Source organism: Artemia franciscana, chromosome 13 (genome assembly GCF_032884065.1).
Source record: "Artemia franciscana chromosome 13, ASM3288406v1, whole genome shotgun sequence".
NCBI classification, from domain to species: domain Eukaryota; kingdom Metazoa; phylum Arthropoda; class Branchiopoda; order Anostraca; family Artemiidae; genus Artemia; species Artemia franciscana.
Window position 1 is genome coordinate 8576433 of NC_088875.1, and position 16505 is coordinate 8592937.

A 16505-nucleotide genomic window follows, 5' to 3' on the forward strand; every position below is an offset into this window, starting at 1 on the left:
TCACATAACTTGATTCTATTCTTCTGGAGCTTCTTTTTTGTGTAGGTGTGAATACCTTCTAGAATTTTATTTGCAATTTCTTTGTTGATTCTTGTTACGATAGACATTTTGAACTTATGACAAGATTAGTTGTTTGTTCAAATTAAGTAAAATTTAAACTATCGCATATTTAAGTAGATTTGCTTTTTTCCTCTTTTGGCTTCTTTCATCTCTAACTCTGAAAGATTCACGAAATTTCAAATGTGATTTTTTTTTTTTAGTCCTAGTCTCCATACAAAAGCGAATCTCCAGTATTTTTATTGGGGGGCAAGGGGGGTCCATATCCGGATAGTAAAAGGACATGGAATATACAAAAAATTTTCCCTCCACATCATTGAGGGGCAACTGCCCCCCCCCCCAAAAAAAAACGACGCCCATGTCTCGATACTAAATTTCATAGCTCCAAATAAGATACTTTAATAGATAAATCTTTTTGTTTGGTTTTAATTTATTCAAAAGATTCAAAAACGCTTGCAGTACCTATTTGTAAATAATTAATTTTCTCGCCAATAACTAATTATATATATATATATATATATATATATATATATATATATTTTTATATATATATATATATATATATATATATATATATATATATATATATATATATATATATATATATATATATATATATATATATATATATGTGTGTGTGTGTGTGTGTGTGTATGTGTGTGTATATATTACGTTCATGCATGCCCAAAGCTGCACGTAGTCCATATGTGTAGTTTTGATAAGTGTTTTATAGTTAATTTAATTTAGACTAAATACATTATGTATATTATTGCAAGGGTGGATCTAGAACAAAATCTTGGAGGGGAGACCCAATGTGACAAGAATATTTTTTTTTGGGGGGGGGGGGTCAATGTGACAAAGGTGTCAATAATTGACCGAATTAGCAAATTTATTCGAAAAAAAAAAGAAAAAGAAAGCGTTTTGTGCTAATATTTTCCTAACTCTCCTTGACCCTTCAGATGACCGTAGAAGGAGGTTTGGGGGGGGCAGTATGATTTATTCTCTATACACTCTTCATTTCTTGAAGCGTTTTTGGGGTAAACCTGTACTTTGGTTGCTCTGGGTTGATGTCTTCCCTTTATTCAGAAACAAGTTTTAAGATACAAGACTACATTCATTTGCTGACCGGCAAATAAGACGGAGATGTTCCAAGATTTAAAGGAGATTTATTTGTTATTTTCATATTTGTGTACACTTTTTAAAATGTTCTTGTTTTCAGGGGGATTTCCCCCTGGCCTCCCTGCCGGTGTCGATGGGGGACATTCCTATAATTTAAAGAATTTTAGAACTGCGAACTTAAACTCCCTAAAAAGGGATGCGATCTTGACGGAAATTTTTGACCAGTAAAATCTGCTATGGTTAGGGAGGCACCCAAGTCTCAAAAAGTTGTTTCAGACCCATGTTTTCATACTTTCTATGAGACGTGATTCAGATGAATTGACTGAATATTTAGATGATGATGGGTTTAATCACCGATATCGCTTCCCTGGGAAGAATATAGAGTTATCAATCTTATGGAAATTATTTGTGAAGTAACCAAATTATAATGGAATAAAGGAACGCGTTATTTTTGCGCTTCTCAAAAAAGAAGTAATTAAAGTAATGCTAAGATTGCTATCCAGGTGAGATCGCATCCCAGGAGAATACAAATCTCATAAAAGTCATGATTCTGTGAAGAATAAACAGGAAAGATAAATTGAGTTCGTACCAGAATTTCTAAATTGTATTTAAATTGTTGATTTGCTACCCCATAACTTAAAACTAGGTTCTGATTCAGGTTCATTTACTTTCGAATCATATGTACGTAACATACTAAATATACCAATATCTGACAGAGAGACAAGCTCGTTTTTCACCGATAAAAACTAAAGAATAACACTGTAACTATGCTAATGTGTAATTGGAGAATCAAACAGTTCGTGGTAACGAACTGTAGTAAGGAGCGACCCGGCTCAATAGTAAACGAATCTCTAAAAAATGGAATTTTGATGCTAAAAGATACGTCAAAAGAATTGGATTTTTATACTGAATTTAAATAATAAGTTTCATCAAATTTAGTCTTTGTCATCAAAAGTTACGAGCCTGAGAAAATCTGCCTTATTTTGGCAAATAGGGGGAAACACCCCCTAAAACTCATAGAATCTTAAAGAAAATCACATCATCGAATTCAGCGTATCAGAGAACCCTACAGCGAAAATTCCAAGCTCCTATCTACGAAAATATGGAATTTCGTATTTTTTGCCTGAAGACAGATCACGGGTGCGCTTTTATTTGTTTTTTTCCCCAGGGGTCATCGTATCGACTAAGTGGTCCTAAAATGTCGCAAGAGGGCTCGCTCTTTACGCTAAAGTTTGACTCTTTCTCTTAACTCTACATTTTAAAACAGTAAAAAACTTTAGCGTAAAGAGCGGGGCGTTGAGAAGGAAAAGCCCCTTTCATATACGGAGTAATTTCTGTTCGTTTTAAGTTTTAATGTCGCTACTTACTTTCATTTAAAAAAACTTGTTTTTTTATTTAATTTCTGAACGTTTTTGAATCAATGCATGTTTTGATTTTGACTCTCCGCAGAGGAATAATTAAAACGAAATTTATGTATTTATTTTTTTGGCTAAATGGCTTTCTCATAATTTTGATCGAATGATTTTAAGTTAAAAAGAGCGGGGGAGGAAGCTTAGTTGCCCTCCGATTTTCGGTTAATTAAAAAGGCAACTAGAACTTTTAATTTTTTACGAATCTTTTTATAAGTAAAAGATATACGTAACTTATAAATTAGCTTACGTAAAGAACTTTTGTATTCTTATGTTTTTATTACATATATGAGGGGGTTCGCTCCCTTGTCAGTACCTCGCTTTTTACACTAAAGCTTAAATTTTGTCCCAATTCATTAGGAATGACCCCTGAATCACAAAAGCCGCAGAATAAATAGGCTAGTTGAAATTACTAAAAATACTTTAGCGTAAAGAGCGAGGTACTAGGAGGAGGTGAGCCCCTTATATGGGTAATAATTTCTGTTCGTTCTGCTGCTTACTTCTGTTCGTTCTGCTGCTTACTATTTATTTTTTCATTGTTTTTTTTTTAAGTAATGCTAGTAAATCCTGCGCTCCCTTCATGGAAATTTTCTTCCCCCATGACAAATTCATCGATGGAAAGTTCCTCCAGCATATTCCCCTCTTCTCAATCCCTGCCTCCAACCAAAAATCCTCCTGAAAACGCCTGTACACTTCCCAATAGCCATTACTACATGTAAGTACTGGTCAAAATTTTTGAACTTGTAAACCCTCCCACGGGGACTGTGGGGGAGTAAGTCGTCCCCAAAGACATAGTTATAAAGTTTTTCGACTACGCTGAATAAAATGGCTATCTCAGAATTTTGATCCGTTGACTTTGGGAAAATAATTAGCGTGGGAGGGGGCCTAGGTGCCCTCCAATTGTTTGGTCACTTAAAAAGGGCACTAGAAATTTTCATTTCCGTTAGAATGAGCCCTCTCGCAACATTCTAGGACCACTGGGTCGATACGATCACCCCTGGGGAAAAAAATTAAAAAAACAAACAAACAAATAAACACGCATCCGTGATCTGCCTTCTGGCAAAGAATATAAAATTCCACATTTTTGTAGATAGGAACTTGAAACTTCTATAGTAAGGTTCTCTGATACGCTGAATCTGGTGGTGTGATTTTCGTTAAGATTCTATGACTTTTAGGGGGTGTTGCCCCCTATTTTATAAAATAACGCAAATTTTCTCAGGCTCGTAACTTTTGATGGGTAAGACTAAACTTGATGAAATTTATATATTTAAAATCAGCAGTAAAAGGTGATTCTTTTGATGTAGCTATTGGTACCAAAATTCCATTTTTTAGAGTTTTGGTTACTATTGAGCCGGGTCGCTCCTTACTACAGTTCGCTACCACGAACTGTTTGATATGATTGCTGAGAGGACAAAAGCAACCCTCTTATTGCAGTAAAAATAGTTATTTTGGATAGTTATACTTTGTTTTCATAAGAAAACACTCTAAATGAGCAATTGAAACATCATTCTGCAAAACATAAACTTTGATTTAAAGATTCAGGTTTGAGGGGTAGTAGCCCTACTTGTGTTTAGGGTAACCCTGGGTACTATAATAGAAAAAAACATAAATTTTGTTTTTGGATGAAAGAAAGCAGCAACATCAAAGCTTAAAATGTACAGAGATTTTTCTGTATATGAGGGGAAACCCTTCCTCAAGCCTCCGCTCTTTACGTTAAAGTTTGGCTTTATGTCTCCAATGTCTTAAGAGTAATTGAACAAGGGTGAAAAAGAACAAGGGATTAAGAGTGAACAAGGGCAATTAGAACGGGATAAAAAGTCTTTTTCACAATATTTTAAGGACGGAAGAGATTATTCCGTTGCGTTTGCAGTAAGCAATAAAGTTTTCATCTCAAATATTTTAGAAGACAGTCAGTAGATAAACAAGTTGAATTACCCCTTAACTATATTTATTTCGCTCATAAATTCTTTTAGTATATCTCTATTAAACTTGAGTGAAAAGAGTGGGATGTTGAGGGGGGATTTGTACCCCACTCATATGCGGAATAATGTCTGTTCGCTCAAATTTTGATGCTGCTCCTTACTATCATTTGAAAAACTTTTTTTTAATTAACACAAAATGTAAATGTGAAACTGGCACGAATATTAAATCAAATCTGAAGCTCACACTTGATAAACTATTGTTGTTGCTAAGTGCAATTTCTAAACTAAGTCCTCACAAGTGACAAAAACGCTACACCGGTCCAGACAAACTGCGAAACAAGATCTTTTAGGTACATAAAGGGAAATATTATTTTCTGAATAGGAATCAAAATAAAATGAAATCATCTTTTTCTTTAGAATCTTGAGTTTCAAATTCGGTTTAGACAATATAGTTAATGGAGCCATCTATACACAGCTAAATTTTATTCTATTTCTGTCCAATTTTTCTGGTGAGTTCATCTACAGGCACTTCATAAGCACTAATCAACAATTTTTAGCAGATTTTTTTAAAAAGCTATTTTTAGTAGCTATTTGCTGGAGTTTTTTATATCCAAATAGTTTTTATATCCAGTAAGCCGCCTGAGGCCAACACAGATAGGCACGCTCCTCCTCCATCCCAATATATTCAAAACCTCTCTCTTTACACCCTTCCAAAAAGTTCAAATTTCCTTTAAATCTTTCCTTGGGACTTTTGCCCAGCCCATTCAGGGACGACCTGCTTTTTGGTTTGGCCCTAGAATATATCTTTTACCTTGGAATAAAATTTAAATGTCACTTATCCTCCAATTCCCTATGTCCAATTCCAGTTTTTCTAGTCTTTCATTCTACTCTTAAATTTATCATTAATCGATTCATACTTATCGGACAGTTGTTGCATGCATTAATAGAAAATTATATAAACTGTTCATATTATAATTATTACTATTAAATTATATACAATTTACGTATGATTATGATTATGCACAAAACAACTGGAACAACAGTAAAAAAAAAAACAAAAAACAACTAAACATATTCAAAGTTTTTTTCTTTCCTGCGAGCTGCTACCAAACATGCAAGAACAGATTATTGATGCTTACACAGATTTCTCAGTTCAATATTTTTGCAAACCTCAAAAGCCACCCGATCAGAGGATCTGGCTTCCTAACGGTTGACGGTATCCAACGACATTAAGTGGGTGGAGCGTTGTCCAACCCAAGCGCAGGTGGAGCGTTATCCAATCCAATGACTTTGCCTAGGCGGGCTAGTTCTGCTATTTAGTCAATGTAGTTGAGGAACACGTCGGCCCATGTATTTTGCTAGGAGTGAGATATTTGGTGAAACCTGTTATATAATTTGTGCAAGAAGTAGGGGTGATATGGCTTTTAAACACAGGTTGCAGTCTACTTCGTAAGCCGTAGTAACTTTAAATAAACTGCATAACCTATCTATAGTTGACAACCAGAAGTAACTAAGGGCTCATTTGTTTTATAAGGACGTGATCTGTATAAGTTTCGATTGTATACATATCTCTTTTACTTTAATAATGTTTTCGATATGGTTCAGTGTCATAGTAATACCAATGATGATAATGATGCAGATTTACTTTACTAAACATATCCATTAACTATCTTTCGTAAAAATTACTACAAAAGCAAATTTAAAGTTGCTTTTCTGTCGTTTTGGTTTGACAACACCTACTGGAACGAAAAATTTTGTTTTAGTAACTTTTTGTAGAAACTGGAATACACCCTTTGCCATCTCTGTGTTTCTAGTGATATCGCGAAAAATATCAGCAGTAACGCATCAAATAGGTCAGGTTTTCAACTTCATTAAGAAACTTGACAGCGGATCTATTTTTGAAGAATTTATGATTCGTCTTGTACCTAGTACTGATGATGATCGAACGAAATAAATAAAATGGCAAATAGAAAAGTGGGCTTTAAGAAATGCCCTTTGTACTGAATATTCTTGTAGCTCTAAGAATTTTCCTCTTCTATTTTTGTGCTAGTAGTTTTGTGTTAAAGTTGCCGTTTTTCATACGTTGAAAGATATTCATTGAAATTAACACCTCATTTTAATCAGAAGCCCGATAATGGTCCAGATTTTGTTGCTGAACTTGACATATTTTTGTGATGTTCGGTAGTCCTTGAAATTAACACCTCATTTTAATCGGAAGCCCTAAAATGGGTCAGATTTTGTTATGGAACTTGACGTTTTTTTTTTTGTGATGTTCGGTATTCATTGAAATTTACACCTCAATTTAATCAGAAGCCCTAAAAGGGCTCAGATTTTGTAGCAGAACTTGAACTTTTTTTGTGATATTCGGTATTCATTGAAATTAACATCTCATTTTAATCAGAGGCCCTAAAATGCTTCAGATATTGTTGCTGAACTTAACCTTTTTTTGTGATATTCGGTATTCATTGAAATTAACACCTCATTTTAATCAGAAGCCCTAAAATGGTTCAGATTTTGCTGCTGAACTTGACCTTTTTTTGTGATGTTCGGTATTCATTGAAATTAATACCTCATTTTAAGCAGAAGCCCTAACATGGTTCAGGTTTTGCTGCTGAACTTGACCTTTTCATGTGATTTTCGATTGTCATTGAAATTAACCCCTCATTTTTATCAGAAGCCCTAAAATGGTTCAGATTTTGTTGCTGAACTTGACCTTTTTCTGCGATGTTTAGTATTCATTGAAATTAAAACCTCATTTTAATCAGAAGCCCTGAAATGGTTCAGGTTTTGCTGCTGAACTTGACCTTTTTTTGTGATGCTTGGTATTCAATGAAATTAACACCTAATTTTAATCAAAAGCCCTAAAATGGCTCAGTTTTTATTATTGAACCTGACTTTTCTTATGATGTTCGGTATTCATTGGAATTAACACATCGTTTTAAAACGAAGCCCTAAAATGGTTCAGATTTTGTTCTTGAACGTGATCTTTTTTGTGATGTTTGGTATTCATTGAAATTAACACCTCATTTTAATCAGACGTCCTAAAATGGTTCATGTTTTGTTGTTGAACTTGATTTTTTTTTATGATGTTCGGTAATTAGTGAAATTAACCCTTCTTTTTAGTTACTCTTGTATCAATCTGTTCAAACTCCCCTCAATTAATTTGATCTTTTATTCAAGTGAATATTGTTTTATTTAATAACCTCAATAGGTATAACAACGCTCCTTGCTCATAGATGCAGTTCAATTGGTCAGTGTTCAATTCATAGGCTCAAAATGTTTTGTTAGGAATTTTCTACTAATTGTTGCATTCTCAAAATTCATTTTAGCTATCATCTCAATTGATTTGCTCCATTGTGCCTCGGGGCTAAAAAAAAATTGGAAATAGTAATGAAAAGATTGATACAGTACCGTGATAAGAATAAAAATACAAAAGTTGATAGTTTCTCATCCCCCTCTGCCTCTGAAACATTGCATCTGATTACAAGAGTAAAGTTAAGAAAAAATATTCGGCCTGATTCCAATGTTATAAAAAAAGAATTTTTTTTATTACTACAACTACTAATACTGCTACTGTCACTGCTAACAACTTACTGCAGGACCAAATCGCCTGAGGCTGGCACAGATGTGCAAGATCCTCCACCATCATAATATATTCAATGTGTCACTCTTTACCCCTCCCAGGAAGCTCAATTTCCTTTAAATCCTTCCTCAAGATCTGGTTCACCCCATTTGGGGATTGTCTGCTTTTTACGGCCGATCTACTTTGTTGATATACTGTCAGTCAAACGTGTATCCAAAACTGTCCTCAGACAAATCCTCCGGAAAACATGCAACAAATCTTCTTCCGTCTTCTTTACTGCTTCTATTTCAGAACCATACTTGACCACTGTCATCACTTGGGCTTTCAATATTTTAGTCTTGGTACCACTGGAGTGGTAGCCACTAAAGAAGGCAGGATACATTTTGCCATGTAGTCTTTACTTATCCAATTTTTTACTTGTGTTGCTTATATAATATAACTTTAATCAATTAAAACCCTGCATATCGAAGCTCCATGCTTGTAATTCACCCTCATTTAACCGTGTACCTTTTCCCTTGTCAGATTTTATTCCTATGCAACGTTGTAAGTCGCAGATTTCTATATATTTTACTTTATATAATCGATAACCGCCTTTAGTACGTACTGAGTTATGTGAGGCAGTACAACTGATAGGCAAGTGAGTATTCCTCTTTACAGATGTTGCATATGGTCAGTGCGTCTCAATAATAGGTAACAAATTCAATATGTAGTTTTCTAAGAAAGTATTCCCTAGGTTTGTTCTTATTTTTAGCCTGTAGTTCAACAGACTCTTTGACTAGTTACTACTATAACCACCTGCCCTATCCCAGTTACGATAAATCATCCAATGATGTAAGCGGAAGAGGGTGTTAGTTTTAGAGTTAGTGAGTTATAGTATTGTACTGAATAATCCTGTTTTTATATTTAACAGTACAGTACTTAAAGCTATGTTCAACTCTTGGTTCAGATTGTAGATGTGTTAATATGTGCAAACACTACAGATAGGACGTGTTTTGAGCAACTCGTTGCGTATTTCTTTCATTCCCCCAGCAAAACCTACTAAGGTTTTTGTAATTGGCAAAACTACTTAATTTGAACAACTTCTCTGTGGCCACCGTTGATTGACATCCCTTTTTCTAGATGCCTGATGGCGGTTTACCTTCCCACCTATTCTAATGCTTTTTGTATATATCTGATAACAAATCATGGTTTAGATTTTTTTTCGAAGCAATATTAGATGGTGCCCTGTTATAAACGAAAATATAATGGTCATTTTAAAATATGTTAATAAGTTTTCCTGTCAAAATAATTTTCACATTCGCCGCATCCCCCCTCTCTTCTGACTCTCCATTCGTCACCGCCTGAAGCAGTCTTCATCCAGCATCCGAAAGTTCCAGCTGGGACAATAAATACTATTGTGTATGCACGTTCTGTTCATACGTAAGGAGAGAGACGAAATCCCTGAAAGCTGAAAAGGACCCAGTACAATCTATTTTAGCGTAGAAGTTTAGGTTAAAAGTTTGTTTTAAACTTAATTTATAATCGAAGCATATTCTCTATTTCATGCGGTGTATATCTACCTTGGTGTCCTCTGCTTTTCCCTCTAAAGTTTATAAAAATATTGAATCGAATTTTTTATTCCTTTTTTCAGAATCTCTGGGTAGAAAGAACAATATTAAAAATTGCCCATTCATTACCCGGTGTTCTAAGGTGGTTTGAAGTGGTCGATAGTGCTATTGATGAGTTGCCCCCTATTCAGGCTGCATGTGAAGCAGTGTTGCATGCATCGGAAGAGCTGGAAAGGCTTATTGCAGTGTATTCCAGTGGTTGCGATTCTAGTATAAGTCCATTAACCATGCGGCTTCAAGTAAGTTTCAGTTTTTTTTCTCAAGTCAAATTTTCTTTGAATAATATATGTAAAACTAAAATTAAAGTTCATTATAAGTCCAAATATAAGCATAATTCCACATTATAAGTCTAAAGGCAAATCTGTAAGTCCAAAGTTGCAAGTTCAAATATAAGCCCAGTTAAAGTCCATTAATTTTGCAGCTTCGAGTAAGTTTCAACTTTCTCATCAATCAGTTTTTCATTGAATAATACACATAAAACTGTAAGTCCACATTATAAAGAGTACATGCAAGTTTGTAAGTACGAAATTGCAAGTCCAAATATAAGCCCAGTACAAGCCATTAAATATGGAGCTTCGAGTAAATTTCAACTTTCTTATTAGTCATATTTTCATTAAATAATATACATATAGTTATAAGTCTATATCGTAAGTCCAAATGTAAGTCTATAAGTCCAAATTAGCGTAATTTCATAAACTCTGCGGCTTTAAGTAAGTTCTCATCAGTTAGACTTCTGCTGGATAATATACATAAAGTTATTATTTGTATTTTAAGCCCAAATTTTCACCAGTCAGATTTCTATGGAATTAGAAAAAGATTATCAATTAGGGAACCAATTAAAACGAAATCAAAATTTAGAAAAAACGGGAACGATTTTTCAATAAGACAATGGGAAAACAAAAAAAATGTGTTTTTTTCACTTTGAATGATAAAATTTTGAATATTTCGGTGTCAAATCTGGAAGCCTTTATCAACAGGGGAAAGAAAGGAAAGAAAAAAACAGGCTCACCTAAAATAAACAAAACATATAAAAAAGGGAAAAATCACAAACTACACTAAAACAAAATGAAAATAAAATAAAAAATTCACACTTTAATAACTTCCAGTAGAACAATTTTCTTTATAAATCACAAAAATAATTTTCTTTATAAATCTTTGAATTGAAAAAAAATCAGAAGCAAAATTGTTAGCAAATCATAGATTTAAAAAATTATGAGCATTATAAAACTAAACTAAAATTAGAACAATATAGACTGAGTAAAAGATACATAAATTTTACATTGAGAGCTGATGCTCAATTTTCCTTATTACTACGGATCGGTTATTGCACCAAAGATTCTATGGTGATTAATAAAGCTGACTTATTGAAATATAGTCAGTATTTGAAAATAATTAACTATACAAAACATAAATAAACAAAAGATATAAAAAGGGAAGAAATTACAAACGCTATACAAAGACACGATAAAATAAAAGAAAAATTCACACCTTAATAACGTCCAGTAGAGCAATTTTCTTTACAAATCACAGAAACTATTTTCTTTTTAAATTTGTGAATTAAAAAAAAAATCAGAAGTAAAATTAGCACAGATTTATAAATTTAAAAATTATGTGCATTATAAAACTAGATTAAAATTAGAAAAATATAGATTGAGTTACAAGACACAAAGACACAATGAAAATAAAAGAAAAATTCACACCTTAATAACTTCCAGTAGAGCAATTTTCTTTGTAAACAGAAACTATTTTCTTTTTAAATTTGTGAATTAGAAAAAAATCAGAAGTTAGACTAGTAGAAAATAATAAATTTAAAAATTATGAGCATTATAAAACTAGATTAAAATTAGAAAAATATAGATTGTGTAAAAGACACAAAGATACAATGAAAATAAAAGAAAAATTAACACCTTAACAACTTCCAATAGAGCAATTTTCTTTATAAATCACAGAAACTATTTTCTTTTTAAATTTGTGAATTAGAAAAAATCAGAAGTAAAATTAGCATAAAATCATAAATTTAAAAATTATGAGCGTTATAAACCTAAATTAAAATTAGAATAATTATAGACTGAGTAAAAGATACATAAATTTTTCATTGAGAGCTGATGCTCAATTTTTCTTATTACTACCAATCGGTTCTTGCACCAAAGATTTTCTGGTAATTAATAAAGCTAAATTATTTAAATATAGTCAGTAGTTGAAAATCATAACCTATAAAGTCTAGTCCCATATATTCTTAGTTTTTTGAGTAGAACTAAAATTTTAACGAAGATAAAATAAATTCTTCCTGACAAAATGAACTTTGTAAATAAATTTAACTGGATGTTTTGGCAATTTTTTACGAATTCATATAATAAGTTAATTGCTTTAATTTTTCAGTAACAGCACAGTTTAAAAATTTGAATATTAAAGAGGTTTGAATGAAAAGCCTCAAAACCATCAATTTAATTGACAAAAGCCTCAGAAGCCAATGGCTTCCAGCCTTACCGAAATTTCGACATTCTCATGGTATAACCTATAATTTGGTATATTCACCATATAGTTTGTTAGTGTTTGTCGTTTTGACTTGAAGTTCTGCTGCCAGAAAAATGTCACCCCCCTCTCCCTCCAGGTTAAATTCCTATATTACAAGACCAAATATATCCCCAGATAAATTCCATTAACTATGCAGCTTCAAGTAAGTTTCAACTTTCTCATCAATCAGTTTTTCATTGAAAAATGTATAATAATATAGGTAAATACGAGGTTTTACATATAACTTTTCTGTCATCTAAACTTCAGTTATTTTGAATTTGAATTCATTACAAAAAAGAAGTTACAACAAAACTAATACAAGATGCCATGCGCTCTAGAGTAGAACCTATGACCAAAACGCAAGAACTTTGCGAAACAGTTAAACAAATTTGATAGAACTGTAACATTTTGATAAATTGGGGGGGGGGGAGTCTTTCATCCTGCGTTCATGCCAATCTCATTTGAATTTCATACAGTATTTTACTTGAATAATTAAAGCATTTATCGTAATCTGCATAGTTTTCTATTGAAATGTACCCTGCTTTTAATTGTTCTCGGTCGTAGTGTTCTCTCCATAATGAAGTCTCATATTTTCGTATAAGCTAGAATTCTAAGAAAATTCTTTGCTACATACCTTGCAGGCTTATGACTTTTCTTCAGTATGAAGTGGCTTTTCGTTGAGTTAGCTTCCATACCTTTGCGTAGTCTTTCTTCACAAACAAGAAACTGACCCCTAAAAGTGGGAAAATCCTTCTATCAGAGTAATTATATTCAACCAGTAGAAGGTGGTGCTCGACAAGAATCTTCTTGCAATTTTGAGCAATTTTGGCTAGCTTTAAGCTTAAAAGTTCTGTTGCTGGGGCAACAGAACAAAACCGTTCAACCCGTTACAACAGAATAACTCGTTAAAACAGAACAACCCGTTTACTGGAACGAGTAGGAAGCCAGTCAGCGAGCATTGTGGCATCTGCAATCAAACAGCGTGCCCTGTTTTGACCAGCAGCGCATGAATCCACTGCCCTACCATAGTATTATCGTTTGTATTGAAGTAATTTATCCCTCCTAAAATAAGGAGTTGAATCAACCAGTCTTCTAAGCTCTACCTTTTTCAGGGGATGATTGATGCTGCTGTAATGGGAGGTTTAGCCAAGTACCAAGAAGCATTTTTAACCTCCGAGTTTAGAATGAATAACCCTCAGTTCCTTGATAAAGTTTCTTATTTGAAGCAACTAATTGCAGATCAGGTAAGAATCATCTTTTTTTTTACTTGTTCTTTACTTTTTATCATTTGGTGTGTTAATTTTGTCCATCGTGATGCTCATTCTGCCCATTCATCTTCAAGTTCTGTTTTGCTGAAATGCTGTCCACTTGTCCTATCTATTTGTTTTTCATGATTTTGTCTCTTCAAAACCCAGTAGGTGAATTTGGAAATAAAGTTAAGTTTCCAAATCTGTTTAGATTTCAACTTCCCAGTGGTGACTGAAGACAAATGTTTTTTCTTAAAAAGAAGAAATTCAATCCCTATGAAATTCGTTATGACGTGGCAGAATTCACCCCTTCCTTTTTGTGGAAGAAAAGAAGAGGCCAAAATGGGCTAGTACCCGAAAGCCTCGATTCAGTGAAGAAGAAGAACTCATTCAGGGATATTTAGAAATCAAACCAATCACCTGTGTTTATTTTGCATTAAAATGGTTTTGAAGAAGAATCTTACCTCGGGGTGAAGCTCCTCCAACCCCTCGTTAAAGTGAGAAAAAAGAGGGACTGTTTAAAGCATATATTTTTTCAGTAAAGCGGTAGAAATAATCTGATCTATAGAAGATATAGGGGTGGTAGCCCTACTCTTTCGTGTGGTAATGTCTGTTCGTTGGATGTTTGATTTGATTATTCATTTTGATTTCTGTTCACCTTAGGATTTATTTATTTATCCTTTAGCCGTATATGTTATCTTTATGGATAATGTGATTATATATTTTAGTTTCTCTTTGTTTTGGGGTTCGTTAATTCATTTTGTTTCTATTTTTTTTAAATTTGAATTGTTATTTGTTTAGGTTTTAATATGGCACTCTACCTTTCTTTGAAAAATTTCTTTTTTAGGAAACGTTGTAGCAAATTAATTTCTGTCCATTCTTTTTTTTACGGTTTTATTATTGGTTAAAGATTTCTGAAATATTTGCAAAGTTTTTTATAGTTTCCCTGTTTAGTAAATAAAATCCTGGACAGTAATTAAACTTTGAATATAATTTGAATGCCAATAATACTACTAACAATTCGCTTTAGCATCAAGCCTGTTGAGTCCAACACAGCTGCGCACAATCCTCCTCCCTCCTACCTATTCAAAGCCTCACTCTTTACATTTCCCATGATGTTTCAAAAGCAATGACATACTGAAAGTCAGGAACAAATAGAGTTTTGCAGCGCTAGTTAATCCAAGCTACTCCATCTTGAATATATGTTATTTGGTGCCGATGGAGGATTTTATCCAACAGTTCATGGTAACAAAGTAAGGAGCGACCCGGCTCAATAATAAGCAAAACTCTAAGAAACAGAATTTTGATACCAATAGATATGTCAAAAGAATTGACGTGTTCTGTTGATTCCAAGTATATAGGTTTCTAGAAGAGGGCTCATTTGAATGGAAATTAAAAGTTATAGTGCCCTTTTTAAGTGATCAGAAACATTTAGGGCAGCTAGGCTTGCTCCCGCGTCCCTTTTTTCCAATCAAAAATTTTTAGATAGCCATTTTGTTAAGCATGGTTGAAAGGGCGAATAACTATACCTTTGGAGATAACATGACCCCCCCCCCTCTCTCTCTCTCTCAAGGCTCCTGGGGAAAGGTCTTCAAAATATAAAATTTGCCAGGTGTTTGCGTATAGTATTTGTTATTGGGAAGTTTGCATACATATTTTTCGGGTGGGTGGGCTCAATATTCTGCTGGGATGACTTTCCAGGGGAAAATTTTCCATGTAATGAGAAGTTTCCAGGGGTGAATATTTCAGGGGTAAAATTACACTGAGGGAATTTGCCAGAATTCCTGCACAAAATTCTTCTTTAGTGTTCTTTAGTGAATTCCTGTACGAAACTCTGCGTTCTCTTTGCCGATTCAATTGTCCAGGGTAAGTTTTCACAAGGATTGAATTGTCCAGAATATATATCTGTGGGGAGGAGGGATTTTTGCGTGGAGCTAGAGCCAGATTTCCTGGCATTACTTAAAAAAAAGATCAGAAATTAAATAAAAAAACAAGTTTTTTTTACTGAAAGTAAGGAGCAACATTAAAACTTGAAATGAGCATAAATTTTTAAGTACGTATGTGAGCTGGGTTTCCCCTCCTCAATGCATCGCTCTTTACGCTAAAGTTTGAATTTTGTCCCAATTCTTTAAGACCGATTCTTGAAACACAAGGTTTTTTTTTAATTAGAACAATGACAACCTTCCTTAAAGGTACTAAAAAACTCTAGCATGAAGAGCGAGTTATTGAGGACAGGGCAATCCCCCTCGTACGCGCAATCATTTCTGTTCTTTTTAAATTTTAATATTGCTCCCTACTTTCAATTCAAAAAACTTGTTTTTTTATTTAATAGCTTTCAAAGTGGAGCTAATCTATAGGTAGCTTGAAGGACAAGTCATATTAGACCATATAGGAGATATACTATATCGGTTAATACAGTGTATTAGATGCAGAAAAACCTTGTACTATTTTCTCACGTCACAAATCAATGCAACTTTATTTTTTCGAAAATTTTCTTCTGGATTCAAGTTATCTTTGCCTTCTCTATATGTAACTTTGGAGCAAATTAGGAAATACCTGTGTGTGGTTTTCAAAGTCCGTATTTAAAACAAAAGTTGACACTTTGGGGACGCATTTTCAGGGAATCCTTGCCTCCAAATAAATTTTTTGAAGACTGGGTAAATTTGGCTGGCCTGCACACAAAAACACTATCTTTAAGTATATTTGGTTTCTCTTGTCCCTAGACCTTACGGCTGAAAATTTCTAACCGAGCGCTTAAAAATAGTTGTTTTTCCCCTATTACGCTTCCTCTCTCTCTCTCCTAAAGAAAATTTGTGATCTTTTTGGCCTAAATAGCGACCCCTAAAAGACTAGCCAAATGGGCATCTAAGATCAAACATATTTTTCTTTTCCACTGTAAAGCCTATCCGTAAACATCCAACGATTTGCATAATTTACACCCTTGTCCCAGGGGCTTTAGGAGTCGTATCATGGCCAAAGCATACTATTGGGCCTTTCGAGTATTTTGAACAAGTCTGTATCTCAAAATTTTAACCGGATATCAGAAC

The 16505-nt window shown here is 33.6% G+C and overlaps 1 protein-coding gene across 2 annotated transcripts in view; it reads left to right on the forward strand.

Annotated features, from left to right (window-relative positions):
- LOC136034477 (dedicator of cytokinesis protein 3-like) overlaps positions 1 to 16505 on the forward strand; it is a 386199-nt gene that overhangs the window by 333796 nt on the left and 35898 nt on the right. For both annotated transcript variants that reach the window (XM_065715690.1, XM_065715689.1), the window contains exons 31-32: positions 9721 to 9936; positions 13324 to 13455. In XM_065715690.1, the coding sequence (XP_065571762.1) occupies positions 9721 to 9936; positions 13324 to 13455 (348 nt within the window). The remainder of the gene's footprint in view (positions 1 to 9720; positions 9937 to 13323; positions 13456 to 16505) is intronic.